This window comes from Pseudonaja textilis, chromosome 5 (assembly GCF_049901715.1).
Source record: "Pseudonaja textilis isolate UNSWEBS1 chromosome 5, rPseTex1.2, whole genome shotgun sequence".
Lineage (NCBI taxonomy): Eukaryota > Metazoa > Chordata > Lepidosauria > Squamata > Elapidae > Pseudonaja > Pseudonaja textilis.
Window position 1 is genome coordinate 6,966,845 of NC_141994.1, and position 20,637 is coordinate 6,987,481.

Sequence of the window (20,637 nt, forward strand, 5' to 3'; positions counted from 1 at the left end):
TGCAAGAATTCCACCTTTCTCTATCTGGAGTTTTAAAGAAATTGCAATTCCCATAACAGCAAAAGTTGAGAAATTGTCATATCAGATCCTGACGTTTTCTCAAACCTTAGTTTAAACAAGCAATAGTCCTTTGAGGTTTAATACCATGGATAAATATGACTAAAGTATATTGGAGAAAGCCTAAGTTACTAAGAATTACTGCAGCTGTTGTAACAGAAAGCCAGGATTTTATCTCCCCGTCAAGCCTTTATCTGGTTCTATGTCAGAAGTCTGTAGTTTATTCTTTTTCTTTTTATGGTTTTAAACCAAAACTCTACTTGACTCAATACAAAGTTTATGAAAGAGGGGAAAAAAACTTGTTGCTTTAAAGAAACACAGTTGGAAAAGTTCCATTCCTGCTGGAAGTTTGGTACTGTGCTCTGGCTGGTGTGTTTAATCATAAAGAAATTAGATCCCACTTCTTGCTAAAGGAAACAGAATATAATTTTAAGCTTAATTTCATCCTTTTTTCTACAGCAAATATGCCTTAAGACAAAGACTTTTTTTAACATCGTATATAGTGCCCTTTCTTGCTAGCAACGCAGAATGGAAACTTGTCCTCACTTGTGGCAATCAAAATAATTATTGGTATAATGATAGCATCATCTCTGCTCCCTGTACTCCACTTTTCATCTGAGTGGCATTTTGTAATATGGAAAAAAAAAACCCACAAGCTTCCTAGAGATGAGATAAAATCAGGGTTGCAAAGTTCTGGTAACGCTATTAGTAATAACTTGCAATTCACAATGGAATTGTCTTTTTGGAAACACTAAAAATATCTCTAGGATATATTTTATGAGGAAAACATAGTCCACTAACAAATTGTATTATATCCTATTGTATATTTACTAAAAGTTCCTCCCACATTTCTTATTCCTTTACTTTTAGAAAATTTCATATTGTTTTTATTATTATTTAAATGTATATACTGATGCCCAGATCCCACAAACTCTGGGTAGATTGCAACCTTAAAAATAAGGAAACCAACAAGGGACAGAAAGAAGGGTAGAGGATGACAAAGCAAAGGAAAACAACTGAACATAGTCTAAAAAGAGGCTTCAGTCATGATTGCCAAACACCTGGGCATAGAGCCAAATCTTCAAGGGCTTTCAAGACATCAGTCAGGGAACCTCATTCCAAAGGACAGGCCCTGTTACGGAGAAGATGCTCTTATGAGGACCTGAAAGATGGCATTGTTTAATTCTAGATCATGCTGGCTGATGCTTCTGATGCTCAAGATAAACAAGAAGGATCAGACTATCTGCTTTTCAGCTTTGGAAGTCCACATTTTATGCTCAGTAGTTATAAATAACAGAATCTATTTATTGATTTTATTCAGTTAAGGTGCTGCCCATTCCAAACAAATACTGGGCAGCTCACAATGAAATAAATAATAAAGTCACAATATAGAACAGAACAAGATGGATCTGGCAGAGGTGGTATTCAGCAGGTTCTGCCCAGTTCTGGAGAACCGGTAGCGGAAACTTTGAGTAGTTCGGAGAACCGGCAAATATCACCTCTGACTGGAGATTTTACAGTATCCTTCCCTGGCCACACCCACCAAGCCACAGAACTGATAGTAAAAAACTTGAATCCCACCCCTGGTTACTCTGTGAAAAACAAAACATAGATAAAAATCCACCCAACAAGAGGCTTCATCCTAGGCCAGGGAGGGCAACCAGGTCTTCAGGGCCTCAGTGAAAGCGAACGGGTAGTAGGTGCACAGATCTCAGGGAAGATCTCGTAGCGTTAGCATAAGAATGCCTTCCACAGTAATAGCTAAAATATCTTTGTAAGATCAAGCTTTCCATGATCAACAATCAATTTTTGCAGTTTTAACCAACTGGTCAGTCATCTTAGAGGGAAAATGGCCAGAATAAAAATTAAATAAATAAATAATGCACAGGAGTTATTTATACATATTTTCAGATCAGAAAAATTAATTTCTTCGGTATATTTTTCACTGTTTTAAAAAATAAATATTAAAAGGGTATTTTGATCTACCCTGTTTCTCCAACAATATGGCCTCCCCCAATAGGAAGTCCCAGCATGTTTTATAGGCATGAAATTAAATTAAGCCCCCCACCCAAATTAAGGCCTATATTAAAACATGCGAAATGGGGGGAATGGTGGGGGGGGTTGCCGTCAGGAAGTACTTTTGTTGCACACCCTGATATGGTGCTGCCTGTGTTGACCCCGATACGAAGTGCCCCACCAACGCCGAGGTCAACATCCAAGCCATCACCACCCGCCCGCCCGAAGATGCAAGGGACGGAATTAAGTCACCCCCCGAAAAGACGGCCTAGCTATTTTTCCAGGGCTCAAAAAAAAAATAAGACCCGGCCTTATTATATGAGAAACACAGTAGCAACCACAGGTTTCCCACCCTGGGCTAAAAAAATATTATCAGTGAAGCAAACAGTCAGGGTAATTGGTGACTTTGTTGGATAAGAAAACCATTGTAACTAATTAGATGAGTCAGTCTCTCAACCTAATCTACATCATCAGGTTGATTTTATTTAATTATTTCATTTTGCAGTGGAAACTTCCATACCTTTACTTTAGAGCACAGGTGTCAAACTCACTGAGTCCCGTTGCCGTCATGTGACTTTTGCTATGTTTTTCCCATTCGCAGAGCTGGGGTGGGTGTGGCCTGTGCACTTTCAGCGGCAGTCATGTATATACCAAAGCAATGTTTATTGAATGCAAGCCGTTTGCAAGGTTTTTTTTTTTTTAATTTAACAATAGAGGGCCCAATATTCTAACAAAGACTAATAAAAGCATTAGGAGCCTAAAGGAAAAATGCTGGCATAGTCTGTAAACATCTGGTTACCATTTCCATTTATAATTGAAAAGCCACTCCTTTAAACTGAAAGATTTCAACATAAATAAATAGGACAGTGGGTATTTTGTTCTTTTCATAGCCGGGGGTAAAGGGAGTATGAATAGAGAGGTCACAAGAAACTCAGCCCTTATAAATAAGAAAGTCTGAGAAATATAAAGAAATCTGAACATGTTCCAGGCATGTAAACAGTCCAACAGAGTGAAGGTTAAATAAACATGGCTGGAGCCCATTGTTACTAATACAAGTCCAAAATGTCCTTGCACCATTAACCAAGAAATCACTGGAGATATATATTAAAACATAAAAAAACTGTAGAGTAAATAAGAATATAAGTCTCATTCTATTTTCTCTTAGATATATCAGAAAGTTAATGATTGTTAAGAGTCAGGTCCTAGTAAGATGGGTGGCATATAAATTGCATACATAAACAAACAAACTTTATCTTCTAGTTTCATATAAAATGTTCCACATTTTATTTTTCTATGGAAAACGAAGTACAATACAATTTTCAACTGTATCTTTTAAATTCAGTCTTTTTACAAAAGAGAGTATGTAAGTTTACAGCATTGTTGTAACTTAAAAAGTTTTGCCTCATTTATGAACACTGTATGGAGATCATTTATCTATGAAAACCTCATGAGAGCTCTTATATTATAGATAATATAATATTTAATTACAAAGTGCAATCCCACCTGAGACTGATCATTAAAAATGTAGTAAATAAACTACTTGAATGCATTAGGCTCAATGGAATCACACTAGGAATAGAAGCTTTTTGTAGGAAGCTGTTAAAGAGGGCAGGACTTCGTATTGGCTGTTCTATTAATACGAAGCACCAGTCTAGGTGTGATTTAAATCCAGGACTTTCGGGTACCTCTTCAGGCAATGAAGGCTTCCAAACCTGGATAAATTACTCAAATTGGGTCAAAGTACTTTTTCTTTGAACCCACTACCCAATCACAGCAGGGGCATTTGAACTGACTTAGTACTTTACCTAAGTTGGGTAAAAAGGATCTTCTTTCTGATAAATGGACTTGGATAATGAAGAAAAAAAATTAGGAAGCACATTTAAGAGTTAGGCTGAGTTCTTACAAGGATTATAAAATAGCTGGAATAGCTGCAGGACCAACCATGCCATTGCAGGTGAAAACTGAACGATATAGAAAGAAGGTTATGTTTGTGATATCATTTATATAATTTGTGAGCACAGAACAAAGTGGTCAAGTGAACTGATCTCATAAAGAGAATGTAAATTTGCTAATACTTAATACTGTCAATAATGAAAATGGAGACAGTGAGTTGAAAGAAATAGGTAACCAAGGGGTATCTTTATTTAAGGAATAGGAAGGATAAGGAATCAAACACACAATAGCATGGGATATTCCCAAGAATATCCCAAGTTGTGAATAAGAATAGGGGAAAGAGACATTTGCAGCCTTGATTTTTAAATATATTATTACATAGATTCCAGAATGGACATTAGAGGTTTGAAACTTTGCAAATTGTGCTTACAGTATTTCTTGCATTGTTCTAGAATAATTTAATTGGAGAACAAAAATTTTGTCTCAAGCAAATTCTGATATCCCGGATGAATTTTAGAAACTAATTACAGCTAAATGCAATCCATCTCCCATAAAAGAAGTAAAATGAGGAGTGCCATATAATGAAAAGTTCTCTAAAAGCAAAAAAAAGAAGTGGGGAAATTAATGAAATGCTTGTATTCTAATTATTTCTTTGCTGTTATTTAGAGCATGTATTTATTTTTCTAGCTCCAAACAGAGCCATTTATGAAAAATTGGTCTATAGACCTATGCCAAAAATTGGATAAGTTGTTACTAAAGTATTGCATTAATAACAACATACCCCATTTTTGGCATTGCATTAATTGCTCCTGGAAGCAAAGTTTTATGTTGAAAGATTTTACAAAGAAAAATACAGCTATACATAGAGGGAGAAAAGCCAAATGAACAGGGATATTTCAGAAAAGGACATAAGTTTAGGTAGCTAAGATATGGTGTATAAATGTGGCGGGGAGACAAGAAAATTTAAGATCTACCTTTCATTTATTAAGTACAGCCAGTCTTTAACTATATCATTTATGCTATGGTTATGCTACAGTTATATTAAAGCTTAAAGGCATGCCAGAAATCTAATTGTTTTTCTAAGAAATATTTAAATTCAAGAAGATGTCAGAATGAGCTTGAAAAAACAGAGTGGTTCAGTATAGCAAAAAGAGTATATATTAAAGACCTCATATTAAACTTTTAGACCAAGTATAAAAATTGTAGGACTGGAAGAGATAAAAGCTTAATCAAAGCTGAAATACTAACAATATAAGATGTGCAAAATGTATAATATTAAAGAAAAGTGAAATGTGGTATCCACCAGCCAACTTAGCAAATTTACAGTTGACAGTCAAGAAATGAAAGCGGTAGTTTTCCTTTTTTTGAGTTCGAACAGGAATAAAGATGATTTTGCATTAGACAAATAAGGCAGGCATTAACTCTACAGAGGAAGGTAATCACAAACATAGCCAAGGTCATGAAGGTTATTTAATGGTTTTCCAGTAATAGTGCATGGCTATGAAACCTGGACATCGAGAAAAGGCAAGGGAAGATGATGACCAATTTGAAATTAGGCACTTTGGGAATTGCTATTAGAAGGCAATGAAAAGAACCAATCCATGGTTCCATAAAAAAATAAATGACAGATTGCTTCATTAAGGGAATAATTACTAACAGAAACATACATACTTTTGGCATATAAAACTAACAAATTATGTGCTATAAAAATGACCAGGCTTAATAAAGCTTTAATTTCTAGAATTCCAAGTTACTGTTATGGCTAACTCAGAAAAGTACCAGAAAGGCTGTACCTCTAAGAGTCCAACTCTACTATTAATATAGCAGACTTCTTAAAACTTAAAACCCCAAAATAGAAGAATCATTTCAGCCCTTCTGTATACTTGTAAAGTATGTGTGGTCTCGATTTGCCTCTGCTTCCAATCTAGTGAATTCTTTTAAGAATCTTTTCCCTCTTGTATTGTGGCTCTGCTAGCGCAAAAAAATCTAAGTCACATGCAGTGGGCTTGGTTCCTGCATAACCCTCATGCAATAACATACCAAAACACAGAAAATGAAAAATAAATAGTAAGTCAAAGAAATTAAATATACCACGTAGGAAAAAAGATAAGAAAGATAATTCCATCTAGTTTATACCCACACTGGTCACTCTACCCTCCATACCTTTCTACCCTTCCACTATGTCAATTCATCATATCACACTTTTACTTATGATGGGTAAACTTGTCACCCAAGTTTGTTCAGCAGGTTCTGACCAGTTCTGGAGAACCGGTAGTGGAAATTTTGAGTAGTTCAGAAAACCAGCAAATACCACCTCTGACTGGAGATGTTACAGTATCCTTCCCCTGCCACGCCCACCAAGCTACGTCCACAGAACCAGTAGTAAAAAAAAATTGAATCCTACCACTGTTGTCACCTCTCTCTTTTTTACAATTATCCCATGACAACTTTTATAGTCTTTCCTCTCCTGTATGGAGAGTCCAATTGCTAGCAGATTAGCAGTCCAATTTAGGTAGGTGTCCTAATTGCTAGCAGATTAAAAATTAGCTATATTGCATAAAGTACCCATTAACTTACAGTACTTGTCTTATAACTGTGGAGTTTTCCAAAGCATCTCTCAAGCATTCTATATATGGAAACTATTTATTGATTTCATTCTTCTAAACCAAAAAAGTATAGATAGGATTATTTTGCCAGCACCAAGAAAGAATTGTGTGTTTTTTTTCATTCTTTTCTCAGTCTCACTTGTGATATCCAACACATAGTATCATTTAGAATCTCCAAGCTTATCTTTGGTGCAGTTTGATATGTTGATGTATTTTCTATCTCGCCTCTGTTTGCAGAGTTCTAGCACCCACACCAAAAGCTCTTGATAAAAGAATGTGTTTCTACTCCTACAATTCGTTTTTCATCTGCACTTAGTGCCCTGTTAAACATTCCACGTGGCCTGTTCAGAAGGCAGCATTCAGAAAAAGTTTATTGTGATGCTACTACTTTCTTGGTGAAAATACTATATTAACCACATGTCAGTGATCAACTTCTCCATTTATATATAACCCTGCCTTAATCATTCAAAAGAATAGAAATACAAATCTAAATAGAATCTTAAAATTGAATAAGGTTTGGCCAGGAATTGAATTAAATCAGTACATCAGGGGGGATTTTAGCCTGTTTGCACCTCTTTGGCGAACCAGTTGTTAACTTTCTGAGCAGTTTGGCAAAATGGTTGTTGGAAGAAATCATGAGGGCAGAGAACCGGTTCTTAAATTATTTGAATCCCACCACTGAATTAAATACTAGAATCCTTACAGGGAAGATGTTATGAAAAATAATAGAAGGGAGTGTTGTGTATGCTGCCTTGAACTCCTGTAAGAAAGATAGATGTAAATACCACACATTGCTGCTGTGAAGCTATTTCGTTTCATACTCTGCTTTGCATGACGAAATTAAACCATGTTTTGTTGATTAAACGAAAGTTTTTATAAATGAGAAAAGAGATAAACGGAGAACTTAGGATCACAGTGTGAGTGAGAGAACTATACACTAGAAGCAATGTAGGGTTGGATTAGGAGTAGAAAGGTCCAGATTCTACTCCACCTCAAACTTCTTTATAGATTAATAATGTATAAACATTTGTGGAATTTGAAATGGGCATTTTGCAGCTCCAGACAACTCAGATGAACTCAGATGATTGACAATAATTTACCAACTGTTTCTCTTGTGAAGCAGGTGAATAGATACATCCTCCTTATGCTCTGTATTTAAACTGGGTTTAAAGAAAAGAAATCTAGGTCTCTGTTTTGAGCTTGAAAGTTTTTTAAAAAAAACACTTAGTAGTTTACTATTTGTTTATTCTGCTTATGATATTATTGCAAGGTAAGAAACACAGCACACATTACACCTATTTCCTACATAAGCAAACTCTCCATTTTATCTCTGTCGTTATGCATCCAGAAGAAACTCACTTTATATGAGAAAGAAACTCAGAGTAAGTCTTTGCTGATTTCTTAGGAGACAAATGGTACAGAGAGAGAAGGAAGGTTAGTCAGACAGCCATATAATCTATCCAATAAAACTTAATTCTACTCTTCTTGGGGAGTCTGTTTCTTGATCTCAACAGTCTGAAAGTACAGACGTTTTATAACTTAACCATCAAAATCCATTCAGTAAAAATGTTCAGATATACAGGTGTGTCCCCAGTTTAAGATAAGTGATAGATTTTCCACCTGTATACGGGTCACCTCCACCACCACCACCAACACATTTCCATTCCTCCTCCTTTTGCCCATCTCCTTTAACAATAATAACCCCATCAGCACTAAATGAAAACACCATCAGCAAGAAATTAAAGCAAAACTGAAGTTTAAAAACCAAGCAAAAACCAAAAAGAAAAATAGTAGATCACTCAGTAAATATATGAACCATTGAATTTGAACTTAGACTATACAGAATCATATTGATCATATTGACCCCTTCAAACTGAGGTCTTCTCTCCATTCTTTTATTTTTTTTAATCACAGGTGAACAGTGTCGTTCAAATAAATATTTTCTGTTTGATTGGATTGTTGTCCTTTCTCATCACAGTTAATTCCCATGATGGTTCTTTCTTTTTATCACAGATGAATTAAGTTCTTGGGACCTTTTGATTTGCCTCTCATCTAACAAAGCGGACCATGAAAATTGCTTAAATATAGTGGAATCATATCAACCAACGCTACTGCAAAAGGTATGGCTGCCAAATGACCTCTCTTTCTGGCACAGGCTTAAATTCTATGTTTTTTTTAACTCTGCGTTTTTATTTTATTATGAAGCATCCTATCAGATGCTTTTGGCACCATTCTTCTTGCTAACACTTTCTCATTTTCACAGGAATTTGCTGATATTAAAGCAGATGCTTTGCATGAGTGAAGTCTCAAGTGCATTTTCTAAAGTCTTTCCTTCCAGCATTGCTGGAAGGAAAAAAACACAATATGTTTTTGCCAAATATGTTGAAGAATGTGAATATTCATATATTAATATTGATTTCGTCAGGGGCAAGGTGATGTGGTAAACTGTCAGGATTATGGAATGTCATAATTATCTAGGGTTTTCTAAACAGGACTTTTTTTGTATTCCATCTCTTTTGCATATACCCACATGGAATACTGCAGAAAGAAAAAAATGAGACTTTTAATCAATGTATAGATATATCCCCATGAAGAAATAGTACTTTGGAGTAAATAATATCCATTTTGCCAGATATATGCATGAACAGAATGTTTTTCTTGCCATCCTTGTCTTTAAAATTAAAAGGAACAATGCTGTTTCATAAACATGTCAAACAGACATGTCCCATAGGCAAAAGTACAATTTTGTCTTTGAACAGCAATAAAAGGATAGATAAATGTTATGGTGCATGCTGCAGACTGAGTTCATGTTGTATTGCCAATCCTGTTCAATGCCTATCCATTTTCTCCTTCCCTTCCCCTTCCCAAGTATAGTAGAGATATTGGAATAAGGGGTGAGGTTGTCAAGGGGACAAATAATAAAAACAGGATCATGTTGGAGGCAAAATCACTCCAGCATGATGCATGCCATGCCCGTTTTTACATGTGTTTTGACATCACAGGAGCTTCTGTCACAGTGGCGACATGTTGTTTTTATCATTTAATAACAGCTCTGAATCTCTTAGATGCTTCTCTTCTAAGACATTAATCCTACCTTAAAATGTGATCATGTTAATAAAAAAGGATATCATATGTAGCTTATAATTAAAAGTAGAGCAACGTTAAGGTTAATTGAAAAAAAGCCAATGGAAACTTGTGTTTGTGCCTTCAAGTCAGTGTTGACTGCTGGCAACTCCCTGGAGTTTTCTTGGAAGACTTTCAGGCATGGTTTGCCATTGCCTGCTCCCTAGGACCGAGAAAGAGTGACTGGCCCAAATGAACCCAATTGGGTTTGCACCCAAAGTAGGACTAGAACTCCCAGTCTGCCAGTTTCTACCCCCATGCTTTAATTCCTGCACTAAACTGGCCCTTCAAGCTTAGCTTATGTCTAATTGATTTTCCTATTCTACTCAGGGGAATGGGCACTATTTGCCTTTATCAGCAAACGGTGCTTTAATGGTATCCTCAATGACACTTAAAAACAATCTTGTAAAATTGCAATAATTGCCACTTCTCTCTTTCCTCCCAGGCAAATGTTCTCTCTCAAATCCAGCATCTGCTTTCCCGAAAGGAGGGATTGTGCCAAATAATGAGAACATTTCCAGGTAAAATTTTGAGTTATATTAATAAACCAAATAATGACCTTTGGTTGCACGCTCAAAAGGAAGAGAAATGCTGGAATCTCTGAACCTCTGAAGTTAGCATAATGAATCAAATAAAATCAAAATTTTTATTGTACCTATAAGGTCAGCAGTCAGACAAAACTGAAACAAGTAAAACTGAAAATACTGTATACGGTTTTTGAAATTTGATCAATGGTAGCAGAAAAGTCATTCAGCGGTTCTGATAAAGATGGAGAATTTTGCCTAGCTTCTCAGCGGAGTTGCAAATTAAGAATGCAGGTATAATTTCTCATGATTTGGTGCCTTGATGTGCATATTTATGTGAATGTCTCCATCCTTTAATAAACATGCATAAATAACACTAAACAATAGGAAAACATTTTTGTTTAATATATTCCCTCTGTATGCTAATTTTCTATATACAATGACACTCCCTTTCTCCCAGTCTAGGAACTTTCAGTCAAATAAACCCCAATTTGAAATTAAAGCCAGGTGGAATTAGGTCTGAAATGTTTCAGTTATGTGTGTTTTTCAGTTTACTTAGTTGCTGTCCAATATTCTATAAAATCTATGGGGCTGTAGAAATAATAATTGAATAGTAATTAGTAAACTCTAGACATTTAAAAAGGAGGAATTTTCTGTAACCTTCAACCTGAAATAATGCAGTTTCTTTTAGCATATGAATCAAACAGAATAGCAATTAGAATTATGTATCATGTCTGCACATAGGGACACTGGTTCAGTGGCTAAGACGCTGAGATTGTTGTTCAGAAAGGTCAGCAGTTCGGTGGTTCGAATCCCTAGCACCGCGTAACAGAGTGAGCTCCCGTTACTTGTCCCAGCTTCTGCCAAACTAGCAGTTTGAAAGTATGTAAAAGTGCAAGTAGAAAAATAGGGACCACTTTGGTGAGAAGGTAACAGTGTTCCCTGTGTCTTCGGCGTTTAGTCATGCCAGCCACATGACCACGGAGACGTCTTCGGACAGTGCTGGCTCTTTGGCTTTGTAACGGAGATGAGCACCGCCCCCTAGAGCCAGAAATGACTAGCACGTATGTGCGAGGGGAACCTTTACCTTTATCATGTCTGCAAGATTTGAAAAGTCATCTTCATTTCAGTTAATAAAAGGTTGGAGGCAGGAGAAAAATGTACCAGCCAAGATAGAGATAAATGTCTTTGCAACCTAAATTGTAGAATGATGTCACCAACTTATTCCATAATTTCTATTCAACAATGAGGCAAAAAGACAGGGTCATCCATTGCACTTGAGTGTAACATGACAAGGTCTTCTGTGTATATCCAAGGTGCTTTTTTTCAAATAACATTTGGACTGTTTTTTCCTTGAGGAAGAAAAAGAACACATTTTGCTTCTCCGCCAAAAAGCTTCATCAGTTGATGATGAACTGATGAAGCTTCTTGGATGAGAAATGAAATGTTTTCTTTGTCTTTCTCAAGGAAAAAAAAAAACAGTGCAATTGCCTTTTGAAAAAGCACCTTTGAGACAACTATGACCCGAATGACTGATAATCTCCACAGATGTCTGCTGGGTTTGTGGTTTTATCCTTCAAGTGAGAAATAATAAGGAGATGCCAAGTACAGAACAATCTGTGCCAGGTCTGGGATTGTTCTGATGATTGTTAAGGTCAGGCGTACACCAGATGGAAACTAAAGTTACCTGGCACATTTAAAGAAAAAAAGAGAACCACAAACATTCTGATATTGGGATGACTTATGAAATCTAACACACACAAGGGCTTCTCTATTGTCACAAACACTGAACTATTAAAAAGAAATATTTTTAATATTTTTAATCGTTCAGAGGCCTTTTCGTAGGCCAAGCTTATATCCTGCATATTTTTCAGGATGGTTTCTAAGACAAGTCAATAGACATTTAGTGTCCTACTTATTATTTATGTCTATAATGCTATACAGTATCTTAACATTTGCATATAGTGTACTATGTTCCTATGGTTCTATTTCCTATCTTAGAGCTCTGATCTTCTACGCTATATTTACTTGGTTCTATGTTATAATCAGTTGTGATTCTGTTTCTTGTGTCTACTTCTTCCCTCCTGTCTTATCCAGGCCACCTTGGTGTAAGTCATTTGTATATAAATCAAGTTGCTACTCTCCAGTTTGTGCTACAACACAATATCTTGCTGTGAGGCTGCTGCCCAGTAGAATTCTGGGATTCTGATAGTTATCTTGTGCTAGTGGATAGAAGATCGATCGTTGTTTTGGGTCTGGTGTTAAGATCTCTGATCACTGCAGTAAAATTAACGCTCTGGGCTCTCACACACTAGTTGCTAATGGTCCAGGTTTCCTTGCACAGTTCACAATTCGCAGAGTTTATATGGTACAGTAGCTGGTGTGTCCAGTGTCTGGTACCACCACTGCTAATATAATTGGCCACTGTCATTGTCCATCCATTTCTTGACATCTTCATGATATATGCTGCTGTTCTTCAGCAATTCTCTGTAACGACACACTTTACAGTTGTCACAAAGCACATTTTCAAGAGGCCAATATGCCATAATCCATGGGTTGGGATTCTGCAAAAGTAAAAAGAGAAGGAGCAATGTGGTATTTTCTTACCCTGTGTGCCTTTCATTTTAGAGTTATATATGATCTTTCTTTAGGGAACTGAGCTCTTCTACATGACGTTTGTTTTCTTATACGGTACTATATTTGTTTCAGATTCCTCAGGGCCCTGCCAAGGACCACAATATGAAAATCATCTCTTTCTGCTTTTTTTCTAAAAGTATTTCTGAGGGAGGAAAAAAACCAGCAATTTTCCCTCTCTCACACACAAATAGAAGCATATGGTAAGCCTGCTGCTTACTTGGCTGCAAAACTTGGTACACTCCCTTAGTCTTGCCTGGAGAGAAATTTGGCTCCCTGTATAGAATGTTTGTGTCATGAGCAGAGCCTCAAAATGTCTGGAGGGATGCCACGGATCCTGTATTTCTCTTCATCAGTAGTCAGTCTTACACTTTGATTAGACAGAAATTGGCAACTGGCAGATCGGTGTTGTTTTAGAGGCCATACATCTGCCCTTATTTTGGGAGTGGGGGAAAGCAACTACTAATAATGAAGCAATGCTCTCTGGTTTCCCCTCAATTTTGGTTTTGGTTGGATGATCACATAGATTCATCTTCTTTCCCCAACAACAGGTGTCTGGCCATGAACAACTCTGAGGTGTGTCGTTTTCAGCTGCATTCCTTTTATGGGTTGGATCATCAACAGTTGTCGGTACTTTGCTCAGGGGGGTTAAATATGGGCTCAACCTAAAAAATACATTGGAAATATTCTGCTAAGAGAAACCTGTATGTTCATTATACTGTATGGAAGGAGTCGAATAGGAAACAGTTATTGGTAAAACGCGTCCAAGTAACCCCAAGACTAAATGCTTGATGATCACATCAAATATGCCAGTTTTACTATAAGGAACACATATTCACATACACACACATACAAACACACATACAACATGCTGATTGTATAAATGAAAAAGGAGGACAAAGCTTCACATAAAGAAATACTGAATCTGCATTCTGTTTTCATAACAAAATATTTTTAAAAGGGGAAGTGTAAATTAGTTTATGCAACCTAATTCTAAGTATTATTTCATAAGAACTATTTGTACTTACTGTTTATAATACATAGGCTAATCCTGGGAACTTTTCAATATCAATTTTCAGAAGAAACTAAGTTCTAGGGAATTTCTATTTACTGAAATCATACTGGAGTATGAAAAACAATGATGATTCAAATGTATTGCTCTTTCAGAAAATTATGTTTCATTGTATCTGAAAACTGAATGTTTTTATCCAATGGTGGGATTCAATTTTTTTTACTATCAGTTCTGTGGGCGTGGCTTGGTGGGCGTGGCAGGGGAAGGATACTATAAAATCTCCAGTCAGAGGTGGTATTTGTTGGTTCTCTGAAATCTAGTGGAGGAACTCTGGGAGTTGAAGTCCACAAGTCTTAAAGTTGCTAAGGTTGGAGACCCCTGCTCTGAACTATTCAAAATTTCCGCTACCAGTTCTCCAGGACTGTTCAGAACCCGCTGAATACTCCCTGTTTTTATCCCACAATGAGAGTTTTGTGTTTTGTGGTCTTTTATTATAACCACTTTTAAAACCAAGAAAAATTTAAAACTGTGCTTCAGAACAGTTAACTTATTCACTAGATTAGGGATGTCAAACTCACGGTCACATTGTCATCACAAGACATATTGCAACTTTTTCCCCCTTTGCTAAAATGAGAATGGGCGTGGCTAGCATGTGACAGATCCAGCCCGCAGGCCGCGAGTTACAAACCCCTGCACTAGATAATTAAAGTGTGGTATGTGTCAGGTTTTTTTTTAAAGTACCCCTTTATTTTTATATTATTTTAATTGTTTTGTTTTTCATAGATAAACTTTTGGATTCCATTCTTTTAAAAAAATACCAAGCCATTTTTGGCCTTGCATAATATATATTGCCCCACAGCCAGTTGGGCAGCAAACAAATTTAATTTATTCTATAATCTGTGCACAAAATGCATAGATAGATACAGATATAGATAATGCCATAAGTTCACATATTTTCAATGTTCCATATAAAATGTATAAGTCAATATACCCATGAAGTATACTCTTTATAGATTCTGATTTGTGTACTTAATTTTATAAAGTTTTGGGGGCTTGATAAATTATTTCATGTATTTGTTTTTAAAAATTATATACTGAACATTCACAAAAGTTAGTTCTAGTCTGGCTCATAAAAGAAGTTAGTGTAAAGCTAGTATAATGAAAGTGATAGCTGGCTACTGTACTGTATACCATAAAAAAAAAACCTCTATAAAACTAGACAAATCAAGTCATTTTAATCCTAGCTTGTAAACAGTTACATTGTTAGCATAATTTACACATAGTATATATAGCTGTTTGGTGACATCATCAATTATCAGAATTTCTGGGTACAAAACAGTATCATTCTTATGAATATTTCAAGATAGCAATCAGCATTTCCCTCAAGCAATCAGCCATTTAATGTTGTTCCAGAATTTCTATACAATGTACATAATTCCCAAACATCATATATGCTGATTGTGTTGGATTAGTAATAGTTGTAATTCCAACACATTTGGAGAAGAACAGGTTGGGACCTAAACAAACCATTCTGAAGAACTTGACAATCCTTGTTCTAAGTTGTTGATATGGTATGGATTAAAGAATGAATCCAGGACATTATTATTTTATTCAGTATAGTTTGCATTTTCCTTAGTTTTGAGAGTGAAATCATGCTGCATTATTCACCTCTATAAAAGAAGGGATAAGTTATAGCCAGTCTCCCAAATATACCAGAACATCTTTTCAAACACTTAACTCATTTAGCAGATATGCTGGAACAATTTTAAGATTAAAGGGTAAGAAGTGTTAAGTGAGGAGGAAGAATATATTTTGGCATATCCGTCACTGGTGGTGGAAAATATGACAGTGCATAAGTTATCAAAGGAAATTGCTTCATTTTCTGAAGGCAGATAGCGTGGTGAAAAGCAAAGCCAGATAGGCAATATCTACATTTATGGAAGACTGGAGATCTCTAATGGATTTTTTGCATAAAAATGAAAGAAAAATGAATTTGTGATTAGCTAGGTTAGATTGTAGGAAGAAGAGTAATACGATGTACAGTAACTTCAGAGAGACAGGTTAAAATATATTTGTAATTATAACTGCGGTTGAAGAATATTGAAAGTCAGATTTTTATATCTTTCTTTTCTATTTTCCTTCAACTTTTTTCTTTTCTTGCACTTTTTGCTCTTTTTATTTTCTTTTCCTATTTTCCTTATATAGAAAACATTGTATCCTATTATATCCTATTGTATACTACTTACTCTGCTTGATCCATGCATCCACAAACTCTTTCATGATAAAACAGAAACTTTTCATTGTAGGATCTCATAAGCATTCTAGTGTTTTCTCAAATCTAGCTATCTGGGAGCTGCATATTATGTTTTCTATGCATCTTCATATATATGACATGTAAGTGGAGCATGTAATGTTGTGATTGGAAGGATCGGTCCTGTTGGGAGTCTTGACTCTGATGACTATTAGATCGTGGATTGACGTCAGAACCAGGAAACGTTAATCTGAAGGGCAAGCCAGTTAATTAGCACGTTGCCTTAATGGGTATAAAAGGACACAGCTGAGCTGGTGCCTTTCGCCAGAAACAAAATGACTATTTGAGTGAGGACGTTACAGCAAAGAGCTCTGAGGTTGAGGATTTATTGCCAGGACTGGTTTGCCGGACAGAGTAAAGATTTATGCTGTGGTTTCTGCCAGCCGTTATCTTGTAAGACTTCTTTCCGTTTGATTTAATTGTGAAACGGCTGCTTTATGTTTGTTCGTTTGAATTTCCAAGAGGAGACATAACAATGTAATATGGAAGCATTCTATCCTTATTGAAAACAAACCCAAGAGATGAATTAGGAAGGAAATTGCAAAGGTGTTTCAGGGTGCTAAAATGACACATAGAAAAAACACATACCTATGTCCTGTAGAAACTTAATTGGACAGAATTGTAACTACATCAAAAGCATTTGAAAGACAAAACATCTGTGTCTCCAAGACTTAATTTAAAAAAAATTGGTCTTGAACTGTAATAAAATGTTTGTTCATTCATTGTGTGGGAATGAATGATATTTTTCTCATTTCATTTATTTATTTTATTTAAAAATATATTTACTGTTAAGATAATAAAATACAAAGGGAAAAAGAATGTAGTTTTAAAGGATTTCAGCTCTGATTCACGCATTAAGGCATATGCAGTTAATATTCTTTGCTAGATAAAAACAATGAGATTTTTCGGCCGGCAAATCTTCTAAAATATTTACCCAGGTGAACCTAAATAAGCCTTATTCTTAATGCATTTAGAATTTTGCCCTTGAAATTTTTCAGTGTTGATGCGTGCAACCAGTGCAGAGATTATAAGTGCAGAAGTTATAAATTTTGTTTTAATAAAGGTCTGAATGTGCTGAGGCTTTTCAAGCTTCTCTTAATTTCATTCCCACCCACACCCACCCCATCTGCACTTATCCTGCATCTCAATTTTTGCTCACCGTCACCTTCAAATCCTAGATCCAGCCAGGAAGAAGCGTGCAGTCAAACAACATAGCTGATCTTTAAGTAGTATTTGGAAGCTTCAACTAGAACAAAATGTGGAAGAACAAGCCGTTGTGCTAATTGCTTGGTGTGAGTGACATCTCTACTGTGTGATCTGGATGGGCTACCAGTATGCTTCCGGATGCAAATCAAGGTGTTGGTGGTTTACCTTCATGGCTTGGGTTACCTATGAGACTATCTCTCCCTGGTGATGTCTACCCATTCTGTTAGATCCAGCAGCAAAAGCAGACTCCAAGTTCCATCCAGAAAAAAAAGGTCATTTAGCAGGACAGCCCATGAGATTAGCCTTATCCCAAGTGTGCTAACCTTCTGCAAAACATTGAAAATGTGACTTTGCAATCAAACCTGTTTCATGTTTCTTAGTTTTGGTCATGTTAACTGAGTTTTCCCAAATGTTGCATTATTTAATGCTATTTCTGTTGTTTCAAAATTTGGTTGTTTAGTAATGTTTTTATTCTATTTTTAATTGATAATCCCTCAAGAGTTGTTTTGGATGGACAGCCATGTAAATTTATTTTAGGATTTGAAGATCATATGGAAAAACTTAAAAATCCCATACGAAACACTTGACTGCTGATGAATGACAGAAAAGTGGGCCTGTCTCCTATCTTGAATTAGCAAACTTTCTTGTTTCTCTGACAGATGCTTTGGCAGCAGAATTAATATTAGTTCATTAATTTGCCAACTACCGAGTATATGCATATTATGATCTGTGTGTATATAGCTGTCAAATTACGGTGGAATGGCTGTGTGCTTGGGACACTATTTGTATCAAAAGTTCTTAAGTATTCCCTAAAACATGTAAAAGTTTTGCTTTCAGTTTCCATCATGAAATAAAATAGATTGCCTTTAAAATCAGCTCAGCATGGTGTGGTCTCTTGTAAAGTAATGAGACCCGAGAATAACAGGAGCAGCTTGATCTCTTCCTTCCTTAAGGCATTCAGAAATGTCTAAAAATGGCCTTTGCTTGGTTAATAAAAACCACACCACAAATGAACAAAAAAGGCTTTGTAAAAGAAATGGGAAGAAAAGGGAAATCGCACCCTCTATTGGTAGATCTTATAACAGTTTTGGTATTTCAAGGATTATTTAAGTTAAACTCATGTTTATACTTTGACAGTCATGTTCATGCTGTTTTACTCAGCAAAAACAACAAACTGGGATGTCACTGTTGTTTTCAACTATTTTTTTTAAATTTCCCAATTCAACTCTACTAGTCCTTGGAGATCTCCCATTCAAGAAATCACCAAGCCATGACCTTCTAATTTCTCAGTCCTGATAACGTCATCCAAACATTGTCTCATTCAAGTAATTGACAAGCAGCAATTTGTTTGTTTATTTATAATCAAATTTAGATCCTACACATCTCGCTATCCAAGTGATTCTGCGAAGTTTACAGATACTTTATCAATGTTGCACCAAAATATTGTATGTTGTTGAAATCTCAATTGGCCATGTTTCCACAGATGTATTAGAAAATATCCAATATTTTTATTTAATGCTTCAACATTTTGAGTGGTAAACAAAGCTGTCCTTCTACATCAATAAACTGGATTTACAGCCCAGTCCCATGCTTCAAATTAAATCCAATAGTTTTGTGGAGAAACTAAATAGAATATACTGTAGATACATTACATTTTCTGTAGTATTTATATTATAACCAAATGTTATGTTGTATTTTAGGATATGGCTTTTTGAAATCATTAAGATGAATTAGCAACAAGTATCCTTTAAATTGTCAATATCATATGTTTCTAACTCTATCTCATTTATGCTGAGAATATAACGAATAAAGTCTGATAAATGCACTGATTGTATCATATGTATATGAAAAAGTTAAGTAGGTACATGTCCGATTTATTTTGAATGAGGCAACACAAATAATCCCACTTAAGCCATTGTGAGATATCTAATTGGAATAGCAGATGTATTTATTAAACCTAAATAAAAACCCTAAAATTAGAACTCTATCCAAGTTTCAGTTTGATTCCACCTCTCCAACCTAATGTGATTTTTTTTTCCAGATTTGCATCTTTCAATCATTTCTTCTGCTTGCCAAGAATCAAAAATTATATCTCTTCATACACTCAAATCATATGATAAGAATGAAAGGGTACGCTGGATAGAAACATTACATCAGCCAGTCAAGGCTGTTCACCAGTAAGATATTTTTATTTTCTTAACAAAATCTCCATGACAGAATGAAATGCTACATTTTGTTCACTGTATTTGAATTTTTTGTGATGTAAAATTGGAGAACCAATAATTAATGTTTCATGTGTTGACCAAATATGTTTCGTTCATATTTTTTCCATTTCACTGCTGGGTTCCAAAATTGTAGACGTGAATGCCATTGAGATTAAAATGACTAAATGTTTGTAGTGAACAAATTGTTATGCAAAGAGGAATTAGGAAGAGCAATTTTATTATACCAAACTATACCATACATTAACAATTCTATTATTTGATAAATAAAGAGTAGGAGTCCTGGTTCTGTTGAGATAGTTGTCCAATTCTAGTCTTTGAATATGACTGTAAAAGAGCCACAGATTAAGAAAATAAACAAGATATGTATACATCTTTCTATCACAATTGTATTCAAGATTCAATAAGATTCAGTAAGCAATCAAACTCTACATATGTCTATATATCCATCTGGATACATATTTTTAGAATATAAATAGCATGGAACAATTAATTTATTCAGATATTGGCAGAAATTATCATTTTGTGTTATTTTGCAACATGTTCATGAAAGTTTATAGCATTTATTTAAAATAAATATCAAATACCAATACTTCAGGTCTACGTTTACAATGAAGTACTATTTTTCCATGAAACAGGATCACAAGAATGTGAAAAAAAGTAAAACTGGCTGATGACCCAGGGTGGCGTAGTGGTTAGAATGCAGTGTTGCAAGCAAACTCTGCCCTCAGCCAGGAGTTCAGTTCCGACCGGCTAAAGGTTGACTCGTCCTTCCAAAGTCAGTAAAATGAGAGAATCCAGATTGCTGGGGGCAGTATGTTGACTCTGTAAACCACTTAGAGAGGGCTGTAAAGCACTGTGCAGTGATCATTACAGGAAGTCTAAGTGATATTGCTATTGCTAACGGAAGACAAGTTTTGATATCTTAATGGGGCAGCAGTTTTGTTTTTTTTTAATTAAGGGCTGGACGGGGAACAGAATAGCAAAGCAACAGCTCTTAGACTTATATACCACTTTATAGTGCTTTACAGCC

At 35.6% G+C, this 20,637-nt stretch overlaps 1 protein-coding gene across 1 annotated transcript in view; it reads left to right on the forward strand.

Annotated features, from left to right (window-relative positions):
* CPED1 (cadherin like and PC-esterase domain containing 1) overlaps positions 1–20,637 on the forward strand; it is a 99,081-nt gene that overhangs the window by 20,857 nt on the left and 57,587 nt on the right. The window contains exons 4-6 of the mRNA XM_026713153.2: positions 8,586–8,692; positions 10,141–10,216; positions 19,424–19,559. Coding sequence (XP_026568938.2) covers positions 8,586–8,692; positions 10,141–10,216; positions 19,424–19,559 — 319 coding nt within the window. The remainder of the gene's footprint in view (positions 1–8,585; positions 8,693–10,140; positions 10,217–19,423; positions 19,560–20,637) is intronic.